General features: G+C 42.2%; 2 protein-coding genes across 3 annotated transcripts in view; both read right to left on the reverse strand.

The window, feature by feature from the left end:
* The window catches only part of LOC134481937 (disks large homolog 5-like), a 139,451-nt gene that overhangs the window by 24,864 nt on the left and 94,396 nt on the right, over positions 1–20,191 (reverse strand). The window lies entirely within an intron of this gene.
* LOC148000676 (uncharacterized) lies at positions 1,223–4,937 on the reverse strand. 2 transcript variants are annotated; one of them, XM_087586911.1, is made up of 4 exons: positions 4,772–4,937; positions 3,862–4,021; positions 2,354–2,485; positions 1,223–1,910 (listed from the first exon to the last, which is right to left on the reverse strand). In XM_087586911.1, exons 1-4 carry the CDS (start codon positions 4,860–4,862, stop codon positions 1,709–1,711), a joined length of 585 nt encoding a protein of 194 aa, XP_087443037.1. In that variant the 5' UTR covers positions 4,863–4,937; the 3' UTR covers positions 1,223–1,708. The 2 variants fall into 2 exon arrangements, with proteins under 2 accessions (XP_087443037.1, XP_087443038.1); XM_087586912.1 differs by having other exon boundaries at positions 1,229–1,910; positions 4,865–4,934.

Raw genomic sequence — 20,191 nt, forward strand, 5'->3', positions numbered from 1 at the left:
TTTGGATTTGGAAAGCTGTGGAAATGCTTTAAATAGGGCTTAATGGGCTATCCTAGAACAAATATGGAAGACTTTGTTACTGAAAGTGGTTTAAATTGTGTGACTCTGTCCCAAGCGTTTTGTGAAGAATTTCAATATTTGCTTAGAGACTCTTTGGGGAGATTTTATGGTAAAGAATGTGGCTACCTTTTGCACTTCTCTGAAGATTCTGCGTAAGACCTAGATTAAGAAAATCAGATAAATTGAATTGAAAAAGGAAGTCTCAGAAACACCACTATGTGGCCCCCATAGTCTCATATGTTTGAAGAAGCCCCTGGAAGCCTCAGAGTGGAATGTGAAGGTTTGTATATGCTTGGCCCAGGGAGTGGTACTATTATACGGTACGGCTCCTTTGGAGTAGGTATTTCCTTGTTGGGTCAGGTGTTTCGCTGTGGGTCTAGGCTTTAAGACCCTCATCCTAGCTGCCTGAAACTGAGGATTCTGCTAGCAAACATCAGATGAAGATGTAGAACTCTCAGCTCCTACAGGACCATATCTGCTTAGATGCTGCCAGGCTCCCACCTTGATGATAAAGAACTGAAGATCTGAATCTTTAAGCCAGCTCCAATTAAATGCTGTCCTTTATAACATTTGTCTTAGTCATGGTATCTGTTCTCGGCAGTGAAACCCTAACTAAAAACTTCACATAGATGCCTGGAAGTTTAGATAATTAGCATGCAGACCCCATAAATGTGTCCCTACATATCTCAAGAAACACTTTGTTCAGGTATGATCCATTGCAACTAATAAGGAACACGATGAAGGACAAACGTCCATGGTAGGGGCTGGAGAGATGGCTCATCATTTGAGAATTTGTTTCTCAAAAGGCACCTAGCAATCCTCTGTCATTTAAGTTCCAGGTGAAACACAATGACCTCTTCTGGCCTTTGGGGAACAGCATGCACAGACCTACAGAAGGCAAAACACTCATAAATATAAAATAAATCAACGACAACAACAAACAAAAACAAAAGCACCCAAAGGAGGGAAAACCAAAGGAGAAAACTCATAGGGCACCTTTGCCTGGATATTTTGTCCAGCTTTTAAAGAAATCTAGAAACTGAATTGTAAACTATGTGGTCTGCTTGAGTTGAAATCCCAAATGGAACATAGTACATTGTCAAGAACAAAAGTCATCATCCTAATCAAGAACAAGAAAACAACCAACCATAAAAACCCTATCCCCTGAAAGGTCTTGCAATTTATTATCTCTTCTGTGCAGTTATAATTGATATCATGTTTGAAGGAAACCAAAACCAAGCAATTCTGTTTCATGACTGCTTCTATACTCGCTATAATATTGTTTTATTTCCTGGGATATACTACAGAAAGCCTGATGAATATTCCATTAATATGTTCAACACTCTCATCCACAAAAGAGTATATTTTAGCGGTCGCTAAATATTTGATAAGGATACAGCATTGATAATTTTTTCATCATGAAGTTGGTATTCAGAGTTGGACACACAATCTCCACTGAAAGTACAATTTTCTTTGTATCTCAGTCTGACTGGGAAGTAATTATGATGCCCAATCCCTGTGAGAATGCAGGGTCCATCTCTGCCTGAGAGCTGTGGGATTTCAGATGGTTACATCACACTTCAATAAAGAAGGTTCTTAAGAGTGACGAGTTCGAGATCACTGTTTGATTCACAAGGATACATTCGATTTACTCAAAAGTAACAGGACACAAGGATCCAATATCTGCGGTGTAGATGGTCTTGCTGGCCTCCTCACAGAACCTCTTTCCCTCCTCACAGGATGCTTGCAGTTCAGTCTGCTCCACCAGCAGTTTTCTGTTCTCATTCATCAAAATCCTTACATTCTTCTTCAATTCATTGCGTTCATTCAGGAGGTGGAAGTTTCTGATGCTGAATCAAAAACAAATAATGGTAAATCCCAGGCAGTTTCTATTTGCCTGCCACTCCTGCAAGTACAATCATCCCTTCAAGGGCCCCATCCCCAGGCATCTCCAGAATAGAGCCACGGTTTGCATGTTAGCACCAATTAGAGGCAGGTCAAATCCCGAGTCCGCACTCCATGGGAATCAAAGTACTTCAGAAAATCCTGACACTAAGAGGGTATGTGCACATCAAAGAAGAGGAAATGGTGCATATGGGTGCTTATGTGTTCATGGTATTCTAAAACCATTGGCAGGTGAAGGGCCAATCCCCTCTGAGGGATGATAGAAGACCCAGCAGCTATACAAACTTTCCATGTGTTTCTCAGGGACCACAGATCTTTTTTCAAAGTCATAGCTGGACAGAAGTATTTCCCGCCTAGTGCTGGGGTCTCCTTTCTGTCAGTGACTCACCGGTAGGAATTGTTCTCTTGCATGAGCTCCTTGTACTTCTCCATGGCATCACTTATCCAGTTGGTCATCTTATGCATATCCATCGTTCTCATCTCATGTTGGGATTTAAGCATTGGCAATTCAACACTCAGCCTGTGTTAGAACATGACCCAAGGAACAAATAACTGTCTGAACTCATGATTTCAGAATTAGATGAAGTGTAAATAAAAAATACCCAATAAAAAATTCAAATTCAAGGAATGGGGGCTAGGGAAGAAAGTGGAAAACTCAAAGACCACAGCAAAAACACAACAGTGAGACTCAAACCATCACTCTCCCATAGAAAATATTTCTCTGCAAATCAGCACACATTTGTTTTGAAATAAGGGCTCCTTAAAAGGCTGGTGAGATACGGTCCTACAAAGACCCTCTGTATAGGAGGGGGGAAAGTCTGAGAGCTGCATGTTTGGGAATAACAAGTGCCAAGAATTTATTCCCACAGTGACCTTTTCTAGGTCACAATAAACCATCCTTGGATAATTAGAAAAAAGAAAATAAAGTTCAAAGCAGGAAAATAAATAAATAAATAAATAAATAAATAAATAAATAAATGAAATCAGAGTGTTCTCTGGACTACCTAAGCCCATTTATATAACACAAACTTGCTCCTTCCTATTGGTGCTGGTTAAACTCATTATCCTGGGCATTGGACGGCAGAGCCAGGGGACCAAATGGAGGGAGCTGACCTTCAAGATCTGGCCAGGTAAGCATGGAGGAATTGAACAGTTGTGTAAGAAATATAAGATGTTTCCTCCAGTCTGTGCCACAGCCTTGGGTCCAACAGAAAGATGTGTGATGACTTTCTCTTGTTTTGAAAGCAGAGATTCTCAATCCTTGTTACATGACTCCCAGAGGCCGTAACTACTTTTTACAGGGAAGAGGATTCATAACACCTCCTCCCCTCAGGAGAGCCCTATGTGCCAGCAAGGTAAACAGAAGGAGCAAAGTGCTCTGTTGATCAATGACGGCCTCCACGGACTCATCACTATCATGACCTGCAAACTGTTCATCAAACAAATCCTCAGACCCAATCAAAGGTCCCAGACTCCCTGATCCTGAGCAAAACACACACAAATACTTTCACATCCATCCATACATACCAACCCATATACAAACATAATTAGAATGCCAACTTTATCATAGAGGTGCCATAGAATCAGTGTATAAGGCCCAAAATCAGAGTAAGAGTGATGACATTCAGGCATTTCATTCACACACTTAGATGCAGCAAGTGTGACCAGGTCCTTCCAGCTGTTGAAAAAAATCCAATCCAACTCCAAGGAGATCAGGGTCAAGTACAAGAGAGGTTGACCCTAAACACACAGCACCTAGCTTCTCTCACAGGCCAGCACCTGCCAAGGCTCCTTAAAGTCCAGGATGAGAGGTGAAACACTTTCTGGATGTGAGGAAATCTTGGCTTAGCAGAGAGAGCACAAGACAGTCAGTAGGTTACAGGGCATAATGACTACCTGTAGTTCAAACCATCATTGACATAAAGGTCCAGGATTTGAGAAAGTTCATCCCGCTCGATTTTACACTTCTGGATTTCAGATTTTAGTTCCTCCAAATTCTTTATACGCTTTTCATGGTTACGGATGAAATTTTCTGATGATGCCTTCCGAATAAACCCTGTAGATAGATAAACACAAGTGAATGTACATATTTAATAGCCCATGGGCAGAAAAGACCATTCTGAATCTCAAAAAGGAGGTTGAGGAAGAAGAAAGGCTGGAGACTTGTTGAATCCCTGAAAGAGAAGAAAAGCTATCTCTAATGTGGACTCTTAAGCTATTTCCCTCTTCCCAACCTCCAGTGCCATACATAAGCCTCACTCACTATTACATGATCCCTCATACTGAAAGATAGAATCTACCTCAGACATAAAGATTTGGGACATTTTCAGCAGATATCAGTTGTGGAGCAGGTCAATCCTGGAGTTCACAGCACCATCAAACCCTAATCGTGTGTTCAAGCTTAAAGTGTCTGCGACCTCAATTTATGACTAGGGGGTTCATCCTTCCTTGTTGTTGTCACCACAGGCTTAGTAACCTACAGGAATCTAGAGGATGAAGTGCTTCAGCACCCAACCATGAATGGGCACATTGTTATCCTCATAGGGCTTCCTCCTGGCATTCCTTGGCAGTAGAAATTAAAAAGCTCATAGAAAAGAAGCTGCAGGCCTGCCAATTCCTGGCTCTCTGTCAAATTAATCATCAGAACTCTTGACTCTTGGTCTGCAATTGACAATTTCCAAGGCTCCAGCTTGTAAGGCCGACTCCTGAAAGGCACAGCTCAAACCTACCTCCTGGAGGAAGTTCCCTGACTCTACCCAGTACTCACTGTGCCTTCCCCAGAATGATTTCATTCTTCCATACTTACAAGACAGAAGGCCAGCTTTCTTCTGCCTCGGTCTGGTCTCTCCTTGGTCTCCCCCCTCCTTCTGAAGGAGCTTGAGCAGCTGGTGAAACATGCCTGTTTGTGAACCCAAAAGGCACTGAGGGAATCCCACAGGCAGTTGGTGTCACCACAACACTGGTGACATCACAGAAGATTCTAGTGCTCTCTTAGATACAAGAGATTGTCCAAGGAAGACATTACTGATGACGTCACTGGGAAGTTCTATGGCCTCCCTGCTACCCAGCTCTCCTAAAAGCAACCAATTTCTATGGGGCCCTTTTCTGCAGCCTCTCCTGTGACCCAGGGAATATCCTTTGGCAACTTCTCCTCCAAAGTTAGATATGTCTCTCTGCTTCATCGGATGTCATCAATGCTTTTGATGGGGAGAGTTGGTTACAACCCTGAATTGGAGAAGAGATTTTTGTTAGCACCCAAATCTCTAGGGACCACAAATGAGGACGATTTCTATCAATAATAAATCTACACCTGAGACGATGCTCATACATACAGTCTAATTCCCAAAGTTTCCCTGTTTCCTAGAGGCCAATATATTTCTCCTATAATTTTAATTTTATAAAACCTGAATAATATTTGCTTATTGTGCATTCCTTGATGGCCAGGACTATTTCCACATACATGTCCATGTATTTCACAAAGTCAATGTTAATAATCCTACTTTTTGCAATAAAAACTCCCTTTTCTTCGGAATATAGGGGATCAACTACAGGGCAAATATAAAATCATAAATTTCTGTCCCTTCTTTTACACATTAAGTAGGACATCATTCCTTTCTCAAATATAGCCAGACAATTAAATTGGTCATCAGTGAGTAAAGGTCAACCTGGACTGCGTGTTCCTCCATTGTAGCCCGACAGCCATCACTTCTCCAATATCTGTCTTCCTTAATTTCCAAGTCCAGGCATGAGGATATTGGGGGTTGCCCCTTGATACTTTACTCCTAGCAAACATAAGAATCAGCAGGATGGGCAGGGAGTCGAATGGCCTGAGGTCAGGTTAAACCTCAATTTTAGTGGGTCCATAAGTTCAGGGGAAAGTCCATTTGGCATTGTCATGTGTGGCGTCTGTGTTCTTCTCCTAGGTGCGCTCAGTCTGTGCTATGACGCCTCCTAACCTCACAGAGTGAAAATCACGTCTGTCTATTCTGGGAAGGGCTCTGCCTCTGACTCCCACCTGGAGTTGGACAACATCGCTATACAAAGCTCAAAACAGAGGAGTGGAGATGATGGATGCTTCAGAAGTTTAGGGTCATTTCTTCCAAATAAGGCACATATTTTTCCAATGTAATTTTTCCTTTCTTCTTTCACCCATGGTAGCTGGCTTCTTTCCTGGCCTGAAGTATACTGGAGTCCAATCTTTTGGATGACTGAAGCATCTTTTTTTGAGATGACAGGCCCACCAAGGGGCCTGCTGCATACAGGCTCCTATCACCAAGGAAGTTGTTGCTACAGAATCATAGCATGGTGGTAGCAGCACATGATCTCTCACAGTCTTCTCTGCTGCACTTGCTAAAAGAATAATCGGGTTGTTTGTTTTTTAATATTTTATTGGAAATACCTACAATGCTGGTCAGAATTGATACATGCCTTTAATCCCAGCACCCATAAAGTTTTTTTTTCTTTTTTCTCTTCTTTTTTTTTGCAATTGTTAGAATTCCTGTTGTTTTCTTTGGTAATTCCCTCTATTTGCTCTGTACCTAGAATGTTAAGTCCACACTCTTCATGGCCCTATTCTTCATGGTAAAGATTTTGCTCATACCACCCACACCACACATGATCACATTATTTAATTTCAAAGAAGGAAAACAGGCATGAAGAAGAGAGTTAACGTGTATGGTCTCAGATAATCAACACATCATGAGTGCAGGATGGCATCCTAGGGTTTTGGATTGACAAGCTTCTGGTTTTGAGATCGACAGGCCTCTGCAGAAGTCTCCAGTTGGGTAGCAGAGAGTCTGGAAAGGCTGACATAATGGCTTCCCACGCATGGAAAAGGCTGGCCCTTCAGTGCCTCTGCAGCCTGAGCAGAGGTCTGCCAAGAGCACAAGGGCACTTGATCAGAGCTGGTAAGGGACTGCCTTTTGGATGATCCGTGAGACCTGGATGAACAGAGGCCTCCAGAGTCCTGATAAAGGGAAGGAGAGTCACATAGATGTGCTGGGAACAATCGATCTTTGGGCTGCAAGTCGTGCATTTATCTTTGCTGTGTAAATAGTATTTGTAAGTGACAGAGGCATCCTACTTTATCATGTCTAGTCACTCTAGTTGTTAAAGTGTTCGCTAGTGTAAACATAGTAGAGTTACTACAACATTACACTGTGTCCCATTTTGTTAAAGAACTTTATTTTATTTTTTATTTATACATATTTCACTTATTCACATTGCATGCTGCTCACTGCCCACTGACACCCGGTTACTCTCTCCCACAATCCTTCCCCAACTCTCCTAGTATATTCTTCTCTGGGTGTATGAGGGCCAGCTATCACAGTAGATCCCTTCTTCCACCAAAGCCAATTTACCCTGTCCTGGGGCAGGTGCTGAGGATGCTGGTAATGGATGCCTTGGGCTTTCTTCATGCTCCAATTTGCTGGCTTTGGGAAGTTCATGCAGATCTGTCTGTGAACTTGGTACTTCATATAGACAGCACACAAGAAGCACTGATTTGGATAATGTTCTTGAGAGTATATTTCAATCAAACTTACTCCCACTAATACCCTAAGAATGACAAAGGTAATGGGACACTATACATCTATTCCAGGAGTTTCCATTTCTGAGAGCAGCAGAATAGAAGCCCACAAATTGGCGAAGTTAAGTGAGGTCACACAGGGGACCTAAGAGCACACTGCTGCTTTCCTAGAGTGTATCCTAGAGGCTTATGATATCTATACACCCACAGATCCATATGCACTGAACACCAGGCTATTCATTGCTTTTGTCACTCAGTTTGCCACAAATATTAGAAATCCCAAAAGTCAGAGAAATTTGGAGGTATGAATAAGTCCCAGGGGCTGGAGTAAGCTCAAAAAGTCTGTGACAACAAAGAACTGATTGAGAATCAGAGAATCAAGATGCTCACCAAGACCATAGTCGTATCCCATTAAGAAAATATGAATAAGAAGCCACCAGGTGAAAATATAAAGTAGGAGGTCAGAGCCCTAGAAGGTCTATCCTTTGCCCTCAGGGAAGCAACCATTCTTTCAGCCATTCCAGGCCCTCGGCCACACAATCAGAGACTTCCCCCAACAACTCACTGACCTTTCTCAAAGACCTATCTGGGCTTCTCCCTGTAGAATAGGACATGCAGAGTCCTTGAGGACCCCGCCAAAAGGTCCCCTCCACACAGGCTCCTTGTGGGCAAAGGAAAATGTTCCTGCGAATCTGCCATGGCAGCAGGAGTTTCAACCAGGCTGCTCTTAGTTCCAGCTCACTGGATGCAGGCCTGAGGCCATGGGGTGTCTTGGAAAGGAAGAAGCACACACTACCTCACAGCTCCCTCTGCTGGCGACTGCTAGAACTGTGATAGGACGTGTGTGTTTATTAGAAGCATCCACAAAGCTGATCAAAGTCAGCACACGCATTAATCCCAGGATTCAAAATTTATGTTAATCGTTGATGTTCTTGTTTTTTGTTTGGTTTTTGTTTTTAATCCCCCCTCCACAGCTAATTGCTCTATACCTAGAATATTAAGCATATGCTCTGGAGGGACCTATTCATGTTAGGCAATGCTTTTTTTCTTACTAACCACTCCACAGATGATCCCATTATTTACTTTCAAATAAGAAGACAGTCATAGAGAAGTGACAACCAGTATGCTCTCACAGAAGAAACACATCACGACTATGGAATGGCACCCCAATCTTTTGCATTTGTTATGCCTTTTAATTTTTTTCATTCTTTGTTTTTAGTTACATTCAAATGTTATAGGCTTTCTCTGTTTCACACCCATATCCCCCTACTCCATCCTCCTCACCCTGTTTCTCTGAGGGTGTTCTCCCTCCCACCCAACCCTTCCTGCCACCCTGCCCTGACATTCTCCTACACTGGGGCATAGAGCCTCGCAGGACCAAGGGCTTCTTCTCTCATTGATGCCCAACAAGCCAATCCTTTTCTACACATGCTGCTGGAGCCCTGGGTCTGTCCATGTGTACCATTTGAATGATGGTTTAGTCTCCTGGAGCTGTAGTTGGTTGGTATTATTGTTGTTATGGGGTTGCAAACCCCTTCAGCTCCTTCAATCCTTTCTCTGCGTCCTCCATTGTTCTCAGTTCAATGGTTGACTCCAAACATCCGCCTCTGTATTTGTCATGCTCTGGCAGTGCCTTTCAGAAGACAGCTATATCAGGCTCCTGTCAGCTTGCACTTCTTGGTATCACCAATATTGTCTGAGGTTGGTGGATGTATATAGACTGGATCCCCAGTTAGGGCAGTCCCTGGGTAGCCTTTCCTCCAGTCTCTGCTCCAGACTTCATCTCCACACTTCCTCCTGTGAGTATTTTCGTTCCCCCTTCTGAGAGGGACTGAAGCTTCCACACTTTGGTCATCCATCTTCACCTTCATGTGGTCTGTGGATTGGATCTTGGGTAATCTGAGATTTTGGGCTAATATCCACTTATCAGTGAGTGCATACCATGTGTCTTTTCTTGTGATTGGGTTACCTCACTCAGGATGATATTTTCTAGTTCCTTCCATTGCCGTAAGATTTCTATTAAGTCTTTGTTCTTAATAGCTGAGTAGTATTCACTGTGTAAATGTACCCCATTTTCTGTATCCATTCCTCTGTTGAAGGGCATCTGTGTTTTCCCAGCTTCTGGCTCTTATGAATACGGCTGCTATGAACATAGTGGAGCATGTGTTTTTGCTGTATGTTGGAGCATCTTTTGGGTATTGCCCAGGAGAGGTATAGCTGGGTCCTCAGGCAGTGCAATGTTCAATTTTTGAGGAAACTCCAGACTGATTTCCAGAGAGGTTGTCCAGTTTGCAATCCTACCAACAGTGGAGGAGTGTTCCTCTTTCTCCACATTCTCACTAGTATCTGCTAACACCTGAGTTTTTGGTCTTAGCCATTCTCACTGGTGTGAGGTGAAATCTCAGGGTTGTTTTGATTTGCATTTCCCTGATGACTGAGGACTTTGAACATAACAGAAGGCATTTTAAGAAATGATGCTACCCTAACTGGTGGTCTGCATGTAGTTGAGTGCCAATTGATCCATTTCTCTCTCTTTCTACAAAGTTCAAGTCCAAGTGAATCAAGGAAATCCACATAAAACCAAACATGCAGATGCTAATAGAAGAGAAAATGTCACAAAGTTTCTAGAACACATTTGCAGAGGAGAAAGTTTTCAGAACAGAATACCAAAGGGTCAGGTTCTAAGATCAACAGTAAATGTATGAAATCTCAACAATCTGAAAACTTTCTTTAAAGCAAAGGACACTGCCAGTAGGACAAATCAGCAAGCTACAGATTCGGAGAAGGGTTTTACCAACCCTATATCTGAGAGAGTGCCAACATTCAAAATAAACAAAATACTCAAAAAGGTAAACTCCCAGACTAACAAATAACCCGACTTTTACACTGGGACAGAGAGCTAAACCAGAAATTCTCAACTGAGGATCTCAGTGCCTAAGAAACTCATCATGAAATGTTCGACATCCTTAGTTATCAGAAAAAGGCAAATCAAAACGAACCTGAGATCCTTCATTACACCAATCAGAATGGCTAAGATAAAAACTGAGGCAGCAGCAGAGTGGGCTGGGATGTAGAGGAAGGGGAACGCTCCTCCATTGCTGGTGCGATTACTAGCTGTATAGCCACTCTGGATATCAATGTGGAGGATGATGGGAACAATGCAAATAGCTTTACCTGAAGACCCAGCTTTACCACTCACTTCAGCCCATATACTCAAACATGATCCACATATGACAAGGACGTGTGGATGAATATGTTCATAGCAGCCTTACTTATATTAGTCAAATGCTGGAAACAACCACGATAGACCTCAACTCAACTGAGGAATGAATAGAGAAAGTGCGCTCTATTCAAACAGAGGAACAGTACTCGGGTATCAAAAATGAATACACCAAGAACTTTGTAGGCAAAGGGATGGAACTGGAAAATAGTGAAGTAACAGAGATCAAAAGGATATGAAATGGGATGTATTTAGTGACAAATAGATGTCAAAAGTTCCAGAAGACCCACTATACAATTCATTGATCACCTGAAGGGTAACATGTCAGAAGGCCAAATTGTGGATGCTTGAAACCCACTTAGAAGGGGGGACAACATAATCATGGGAGGCAGAGGGATGGAGGGACCTAGGTAGAGGCAGGGAAGGATGGACAAAGGGGGGAAGAGAGTAGCAATAATGAAAAGAGACAAGAGAGAAACCCAGAGGAAAAGTGGAAAAAATAACAATAAGCATCAGTGGTGGGTGGTGAACTTGGGTAACCCAAATGAAAAATGAAGAAGTCAAAATGTTCTCATTTGCAGAAGACATGATACTATTTTAAAAACTCTAAAAATGTATCACCGTCTCTTAAGACTGATAAATACATACATAAAAGCACAATACAATGTGAACACATAAAATTTCTTAGCCTTCCTTTATGCCAATCTAAATCATACCGTGAGAAAATCTGGGAAAAATTCCCCTCATAATAATCTGAAAATATTAAATAAAATAATGTGGATTAATATATTTAAAATGCAAAGACAACCATGAATTAGCTAGAGGTGATGCTAAATAGAGACAATTTGTCTCTAAAAAATGTTCTTAAATCTGAAAATACATTCATAAAAGTAGTAGAATGCAAAATAGCACACAAAACTCTTTATCTTTCCTGTATACCAATAAAAAACCATGGGAAAGAAATCAGGGAAATATTCTACTCAAAATACTCTTAAAATATATAACAAAATACTGTGGATTAGCTTACTTATAAAGCATACTATTAGTAAGAAGACATATGAAGTACCCACGATCCATCCTGAATACATTTAAGAACTTTCCGGCTGATGTTCTGAAAGACCTTAAAGACTTGAATAAATCAAAGCTTTTATATTTTTATGGATAAGTAGATAATATATTAAGGTCAGTTTTTGATGAATTAATAAAATTAATACAATAAATAATGATTAGAAAATTTTACTGCAATAAATCACCCACTTTTATGAAATGCATGAATGTAACTATAAATATTCTACTATGGGACAAAAGACAACTTTTAAAGTACAAAGAGCTAACATGTCTAGAGAGATAATTTTAAAGAGAAAAAAAAAGGAGGAAAAAATGTAATGAGATAAAAAATGTAATAGTTACCTAAGCAGTGTGATGCGGTTGGCAGAGCGAATATTTCAACAGTTTAGAGTGTCCAGGAACTGTGTTTATTGATTTAAAAACTGAGGTTCCATACCTGCAGGAGGAGGGACTATCAGAGCAGATCTCAAGAAAATCCCGAATGTTCAAGTTAGTTTCCTATTGTTATAGGAAACATAAAAATGCCAATGTGGGAAAGTGAAGGTTTTATTCACCCCATAAGTTACAGTTCATCATCAATGGAATACGAGATAAGAACACAAGGCAGCAGCTTGACAACAGATAGGAACTCTGATTATTCATCTGCTCAGCTACCTTTCTCTATGACCTCTCCTCCCCTTACTAGGGCTGGTTCCACCCACAGTGGGCTAAGTCCCCATACATCAACCAACCATCAAGAAAATGCCAAAGACACAAGCCTGCCAGCCATTCTGATGGCCTCAATTGCTCAACAGTGCACCATTTAGACAGCTACAATTAGCCATCACAGTAAGGTATAAAAGGAAAATACAAACCTTACCCTACTCCAGATAAAAGTAACACTTCATGAATAGAATTTGCGGTCAAAAGTGAAGTTTCATGTGAGGAAGAAATTAGAAGGAATTATGCCAGAAATTACACATTATTTAAAATAAAATGTGATATCAAGTCAAAGCCACAAATAAAATGTTGGGAACTTTGACTTCTTGAAACGACTTCTGGAGGCTGCAGGGTGGACTCAGGGCATGGTTGTTTGCTGGCACCACCATGGACCATCCAGAGTTTTGGTGAAGGATTTTCCATCAGAAGCCTTAGCCTTACTACAGAGGCCAGGTCCCAGATACAAACCATAGTCAGTCAATTGGATGACAGATCTTGTGCTCCAAAGAAATGGAGGAGTCCATTTAGTCATGATTTCAGGGTGGCTCTAACACATTTCAGAGTCATAAATATCGCAAGCATCCAGAACACCACAAGACCCATTGTCTCACACCAGTATTCTCTGCTGTGCCCTCAGTCACCACGGTAATATCAGTGGTGAGCTCTATAGTATTATTTGTTCCAGTTTCCTGGTGGTGCTGCCCCCAAACCCTGTTTCTTTGACCCAGAGAGAAGCTTCAAATAAAATAATAAATAATTTTTGCATTGAAAGCCATTGGTAGTTGTAGTTGTAGTTAACAATGAAGACCTCAAGCAATCTTCCCTCAGTCCTCCTGTTTTAGCAAGGGTTTTTTGTTTGTTTGTTTGTTTGTTTTGTTTTGGTTTGGTTTTTTGTTTGTTTGTTTCTTGTGCTTTTGGTTTTACTTTTTGTTTTGTTTTGGTGGTTTTGTATTTTATTTTGTTTTTTTTTTTGCTTTGTTTTTGTTTTTGGTCTATTCTTAGGATGCATGGAGTGATCAAGAAGTTGTCGAAAGAAGTTCAAGTACAAACCCCAGTCTTTCTGGCAGGTCCACTGTGTTTGCTGCATTAGGATTTTTTCCCTTTTGCCTTAAATGTTACCAATTTTCACTCTCTTGGAGGCTTTTATCCAGGCGTAATTAGTAACATATCTATCATAATTATTTGAATTTCAATGATCCAATTCTAACTACTCTATCTCCCACTCCAAACCAGAGACAGGCGTTGAGTTCTGTAGGGTGTGGTTTTGATGCTTAGAATCTTCCTGTGAACACTGATTCTTGATAGTTCAATAATGATGCTGTTGGCCAAGCAGCTGGGTGGCATAGGCAGGTCTTCTATTCCCTGCAGGCAGGCTATTATAAACAAGGGAGGAGAAGGGATTTAAACTTCAGAGGGAATAAGAGCTACCAGCCATTTGATATCTAGGATTCAGTGGCCATTGATGGCCTCCCAGACTGGGCTTGGTGTAGCAGGCAGGAGGCTATAAACACAATAAGCTGAGAGCAGACTTGGGGTGCTGAGCTATGACTAAAGGCAACTGAGCGACTGAGCTGTAAAAAGGAGGGCATCCCAATTCGAGGAGACTTAGAAGAACCTGTCCACTGAGCCGTCTCATCAAAAGTATCTTAATGTATGTGTCTTTTATGTGCAATCCAAAGAAACCTGGGCAGGGTTGATAGCTTGGTCTGCCTAGAGCTTAAAGTGAGGCAGTAGAAACAGCACTCTACAGAGTCCTATGTGAGCAATCCATGGGCATTAAGGAGCGAATCCAAAGTCACCTTGACTAAGAGAGTTAGAGCTGACCCAGATGTTGCTTTTGATTATAACCATCCCTTCCTTTTGGTCTTTTAGTGTTCCATTTGCTCAAGAATATTAGTGAGGAGGGGCATATGAGTCTAAAGGTTGTTCTTGGTTGTTAAATTGTCTTCATCTGAGATTAACCAAACCACAAAAGTAGAGGGAAAATCTGTGAGGAATTTCTGCTTAATATAAAGTCAAATTTACTTCTAATATTTGAGGTGGGAAGTCACACCTATAACCCAGAACTTTAATCCTGATCTTTTTTTTTTCCTTTTTAGTCATCTACAGATACATCATTATTAGGAATGAGTCCTTCTCACTGTAGACCAGAGAAGAGACCTACAGTTCCATGATAATTAAATGTCATAGCAAGACATCAAAGCAAAATGTCAAAGTGTGAATGGAAGAAATTATTTAGGATAGTGTTTTGCAAACAAGTTTTGATACAGATATTCTTGGTAGGAGAGCTCTGCAATTTTGCATTTCATATTTGACTTTGCTGGTACTCTGACTAGGACCAACATAAAACTTCTTGGGATTTTCTTAATCTCCTTTACGAATAGAGATGAATGTACCATCTGCTCTGTCGTCTATGTTATTATGGCTACAGTGAGGACCAAGTATGCTAAAGCTCTTCATCTGATTTTCCAAACAGCGTCCTCATACGAGTGTGGACTTCTGTGGGTTGTGGGAGGGCAAGGTTGAGAACACTGGCTGAGAGCTGTGAACGCAGAAGTGGGACGGTGCATGCAGGAGGGAGGGAAAGGCCTGAGTGTGGCTCATGAACAAATTCACAATATCCATTGATTTAATAACCATTCAGGAAGCGGACTTCTGAAAAATGACTTCAGCTGACCAGCATGGCAGGAAACCAGAGACAGATTCAATGGGGATTTAGATCGACTGGATGAGAAACATGGGCTTAGAGGCAGAGACATGTCAGCACATGAAGAGTGGAAAAGCCAGTGTTGTCTGTTAAGCTGCTCACCCCCATGGTTAAAGGCAAACGGCAACAGGTTTTAGCACTGAGGAAAAGAAGAAATAAAAGCCAATTTGTTGAAAATCCCCATCACCAAAAAGTAGTGACATCCTCTGTGATGCACATCATCTCTCAGGGGCACTGGCCGTCGGAATGGCTGGATGATGGCTCTCGGCATGGGCTCTGCCTGCACCCCTTTCCTAACTGCAGAGCTCAAATCTGCTTCAGCCAGGTTATCACCTCTCCATTCTGTTGCATGTAGATCAGATCGCTGTGTCTGCCTATGCAGTCTTTCTTTACCTATGAAGACCTGAGGAACTGTTCTCCATCCAGTGAGCTGTTGTAATTAATCTTGAATCTCATTGATGTTGTTAGTGGCTGTGATGTTCACAGATTCCAGAAGACCAGGTTTGAAAGGCAGTTGACTGACGATTTCTTGGGTCTTTCTGCAATAGGGGTAGGTGGGCTGGGTGAACACGACCACCTTCCCAGACAGACACTTGCAGTTCACAAACCACTGAGCCACGCTGACAGGCTGCAGCTTTCCAGGAAGGAACATTCGGTTGAAGGTACTGGTCCCGTGTCAAATGGAATTGGAAAACCTGATGTCTTTGCTTCTGTGAACCAAGACCTGGAAAAGGCAACTACATAAAAATCTGAGGACAAGTTGTGAGGGGTTTGTTCTTTCCTCCAATCATGTAGGTCCTAGGAAGGAGCTCAGGTGTAGGAAGTTGGCAACAATTACCTTTATCTGCTGAGCCATCTCATCTGCTGAATCCCTCATTCATGGAACTGAAGAAACTCTGTATCCATCCTGGTATTCTGTGTATATATCTAAGTATCATTCTCAGAGTGGATACTTTTGTCTGTTGGTTGGAAAGCACCAGTCTGGAGGGCTCATGGTTGGTCTCAGTAGTCCAGTCCAGGAGCTGCTTTACAAGAATCACTCACTGATCTGGAAGAAACTCTTTTTATAGGCAGTGAGATGTACTGGAACAATATCAACCATCCTTCTCCCTTCCCAGTTTTGAACTGAATCATTCTCCACCAAAGACCTGTGGTCTCGGCTGCAGGCTGCATCCCCCCAGGCTGTCTGAAGCTTGCTCATAGCAGTGCATTTATGGGATGGCAACATGATTTCCTTACCACTTTACCCCCAGGAAAGTCTTTCAATTCTTTATTTAATCTGCTGGGTCTAATCTACATCATCACCCAGGATGAGATAGGGGAGTTCTACTCAACCCTTACAGTAAGAGATGCTGAGATATGATGCTGTACCCACTAATGCCCTACATGGACACCTGGCAGTTTAGACAATAAGCATGGCTATCCAATAAATGTGTTCCTACTGGTCTCTAGAAAGAGAGAGTGAGAAAATATGCCTTGTACACATGAAGCCAGAAAAGAATTTGTGGATCTAGAAGACAAGGTACGAAGGACTGCGTGTAAATCCCAGTAACTGAGAAAGCAGCCTGGAGCCAGTTGTGTTACTGAGACTTCAGACAGCTTGGCCTTTACAAAAGTGACACAGCAGACTTCCATGAGCAAATCCTTAGCCTGGAAGATGTAGTTATGGTAGCCCAGAAGAACTAACACAGAACTGTCTCCTCTGTCTGCCTCTTACTACTCTGATCTCCCACATCACAGGAGGCTGAATGGTCTTCCGCATACCCTGAGACGCAGCTCACAAGGGACAGCGCCTGTCTTCAACAGAGCTTCATCTGAGCCTGCCCTTGGCCTGTGGTGGATGTGCAGGAAGTGAGCTGACAGGTGAAACGTAGCCTGGCTGGGTCTCAAAGTGCAGCTTGAGACTCACCCACTGTGATTGTCAACACTTCCATGTCTCCATTGGGGGGCAGTGTCACAATGTCCTCCTACTGTCTTCTCACTGCATTCATATGCTTTGTGTGACACAAGCACATTCACAGTTCACAGGAGGCAGCATAGCTTCAGAGCCCTCATGTCGGGCCACAGAAGCCAAGAGAGCAATGTCACAGTTCACAGTGACAATGTAGATAAGCCAGGGCCTTTCCTCCAAGTTTTACTTTCAAGTGTATCCTTTTATTGCAGTTTACTCTACTCTGTCAAGAAGGCCACGTTACAGGAGACCATTTGGATGACGTCACCGGGAACTGCCAGGGCCTCCTGCTAACCAGCTTTCCTTATGGTGACCAGATTCTGAGGTGCCATCTCCAGGAGGCTCTCCAGTGACACACTGGAACCCTTTCCATATCTCCTCCCTCTAAAGCTAGAGATTTCTCTTTGCTCCATTAGTAGTTACCTGCTTTGAAAGGGCAGATTGCGTCAGGGGCTTGGCATGGGGAGAAAGATCAAGGGACATGGGGTGGAAGATTCTTCTGCATAATAATTTTATTCCCAGATCCAGTCCTGTGACATACATTCCAATTTCCTAGGTTTTCCTGTTTCCCAAAAGGCAGTATTTCCCTCCAGACCTTTAATTTATTGGATATTGGATTTCATTTTCTTATTGTGCATTCCTTCAAAGCGGGCTTTCTTTATATATATTCATGGATGTGTACTCACAAAGTCTCTGTTTTGCATCCCTCTGTTGCAATGATCTTGGTAACATAGTGAACCCAGTTACACAGTGAATATACAACTTTAAATGTTGTGCACCTACTTCAGATGATAAACTTCCAAATCCTTTCTCCAAAAAATAACCAGATATCAGTGAGCAAAGGACAACGTGGACGGAGATTGGTCCTCTGCAGTTCCATTAGACGTCACTTCTCTAGTGTCCACCTTCCTGAGGTCCCAGGGCCAGGCCTGAGGGTGTTAGAGTTTGGACCATGATCCTGTATTCATGCCAAATGTAAGATCCAGGAGGTTGGGCAGGGAGTGGAAGGGCTTGAGGTCAGGTGAAAGCTCAACTTTAATAGGTCCAGAAGTTCTGGAGGGAGTCTATTTGGCATTGTCATCTGTGGCTTCTACGTTCTTGACCTAGTTGTGAGGAATCCATGTTAAAATTCCACCTAACCTCATAGCTGTAAGAGTGTAAAACATCGCCACGTACGTCCTTTGCCAATTGCTTTCATTGTCCTTTTCGTTGCCCACTACCACCAGGTCCAAATTAGGGGATATTGTAGATAGATTTAGAGGTTCACTGGGTCTCTCTGATAGTCAAAGTAATAGACTTTACAGAGAACTGGACAGACAGGATTTCAAGAATAAAATAGTTGAAGAATTCTGCCAAGTGCTGATCTCTAAGACTTAGAAGCAATGGGGCGTGTATTCTAAACATAATATTATAGGGTTCAATCCCTCCTTGTATGGAGTACAGCAGGCCCAAAATAAGAAAAGAGCCTTTCCACCTTTCCTGGACTCTAACGAGAGTTTTCTTAGTGTCTCCTTTAATGTCTTGTTCATTATTTCCACCTACCCAGAATTCTGCACAACAAAGACTCCAAACTATTCATACATCTTTGACTGTTATTCATAGGCTTTGGCCGTGAGAGCTGGGCTATTATAGGACAGCATTCCTAGTAAGTGGCAAAATTAGGAGGAAAGTTCCTAGCAGAGCTTTCTAGTTGCTCTATGATCAGTTTCAGTCCGATGTAGTGAGCTTCTACTCACCCAGAAAGGGTATCAATAAAAACAAGCAGGTACTTTTATCTGACTCTAGGAGGCCATGTGTCAGTTAATTCAGGTTCCCATAATTTATCATAGCGTTGGCTACCTGTATGCAATCCTTTCTGGGTAAATGATTTCTGTTTTTTATTTACCTAGGTGTAAATGTGACATCTGGCTTTGACATCTCCTTCTACACTGTCCAGTGTATGTAGGTGTAACATACCTTGGTGTTGGCAACTCAGAGTGTTCTGTGGACCCAAGACAAGTAGTCTGGTAAAGCTGAGTTACCAGAAGCCTGCCAATTCTTTCTGGAAGAATGATCTTTCCCTCTGGTGTTCACCACTAACCTCTGGCCTCAAGCTATTCATTTGATTCTTTTGCATCCTCGCCTCTTAGTTATACTCGAAATACACAAGATCTAAGGCACAAACCACATGAAACTCAAGAAGGATGATGAAAATGTGGATGCTTCACTCCTTCTTTAAGGGGGGAACAAAAATATTCACAGGAGGGGATAGGGAGGAAAATTTTAGGGCAGAGAATAAAGGAACGGCCATTCAGAGCCTGCCCCACATGTGGTCCATATAGGTAGATAGATAGATAGATGTATAGATAGATAGATAGATGATAGATATATAGATATATAGATATAGATATAGATATAGATATAGATATAGATATGGATATATATCCACCAAAACTAGATAAGACGGATGAAGCTAAGAAGTGCATGCTGACATCAACTGGATATAGATCTCTCCTGAAAGACACAGCCAGAACATGTCAAATACAGAGTCAAATGCCTGAAGCGAACCACTGAACTGAGAACGGGACACCCATTGGAGGAACTAGGGAAAGGACTGAAGGAGCTGAAGGGGTTTGCAACTCCATAAAAACCAACCAGAGCTTCCAGGGACCAAACCACAGCCCAAAGACTACACATGGACTGACCCTGCGTAGGTAGCAGTAAATAACATTGTTGGGGCAACAGTGGAAGGGGAAGCCCTTGGTACTACCAAGGTTGAACCCCCAGTGTAGGGAATGTTGGGGAGGGCAGTAATGGGGGTTGGACAGGGAGGGGACACCCATTTAGAACGGGAAGGGGAGGGGTTAGGGGGCTGATGGACAGGAAACCGGGAAAAGGAATAACATTTGAAATGTAAATAAGAAATGCCCAATTTAATAAAAATGGGAGAAAAAGAATAACAACAAACAAACCAATAAAACAATAAAGAAAATGTTCCAGGGGCAGTGCAGGGGAATATGGGTGAACAATAAGGGGGATGTATAGGGGATACACATATGGAGAAGGGAGAGGGAA

The sequence above is a fragment of the Rattus norvegicus genome, chromosome 15 (genome assembly GCF_021556685.1).
Source record: "Rattus norvegicus strain SHRSP/BbbUtx chromosome 15, alternate assembly SHRSP_T2T, whole genome shotgun sequence".
NCBI lineage: Eukaryota > Metazoa > Chordata > Mammalia > Rodentia > Muridae > Rattus > Rattus norvegicus.

Coding starts and splice junctions, on each gene's coding strand:
- LOC148000676 (XM_087586911.1), bottom strand. CDS start 4,862: ATGTTTCACCAGCTGCTCAAGCTCCTTCAGAAGGAGGGGGGAGACCAA. Junction 4,022..4,771: donor GAAAGCTGGCCTTCTGTCTT/GTAAGTATGGAA, acceptor ATCTATCTACAG/GGTTTATTCGGAAGGCATCA. Junction 2,486..3,861: donor AATGATGGTTTGAACTACAG/GTAGTCATTATG, acceptor GTTCTAACACAG/GCTGAGTGTTGAATTGCCAA.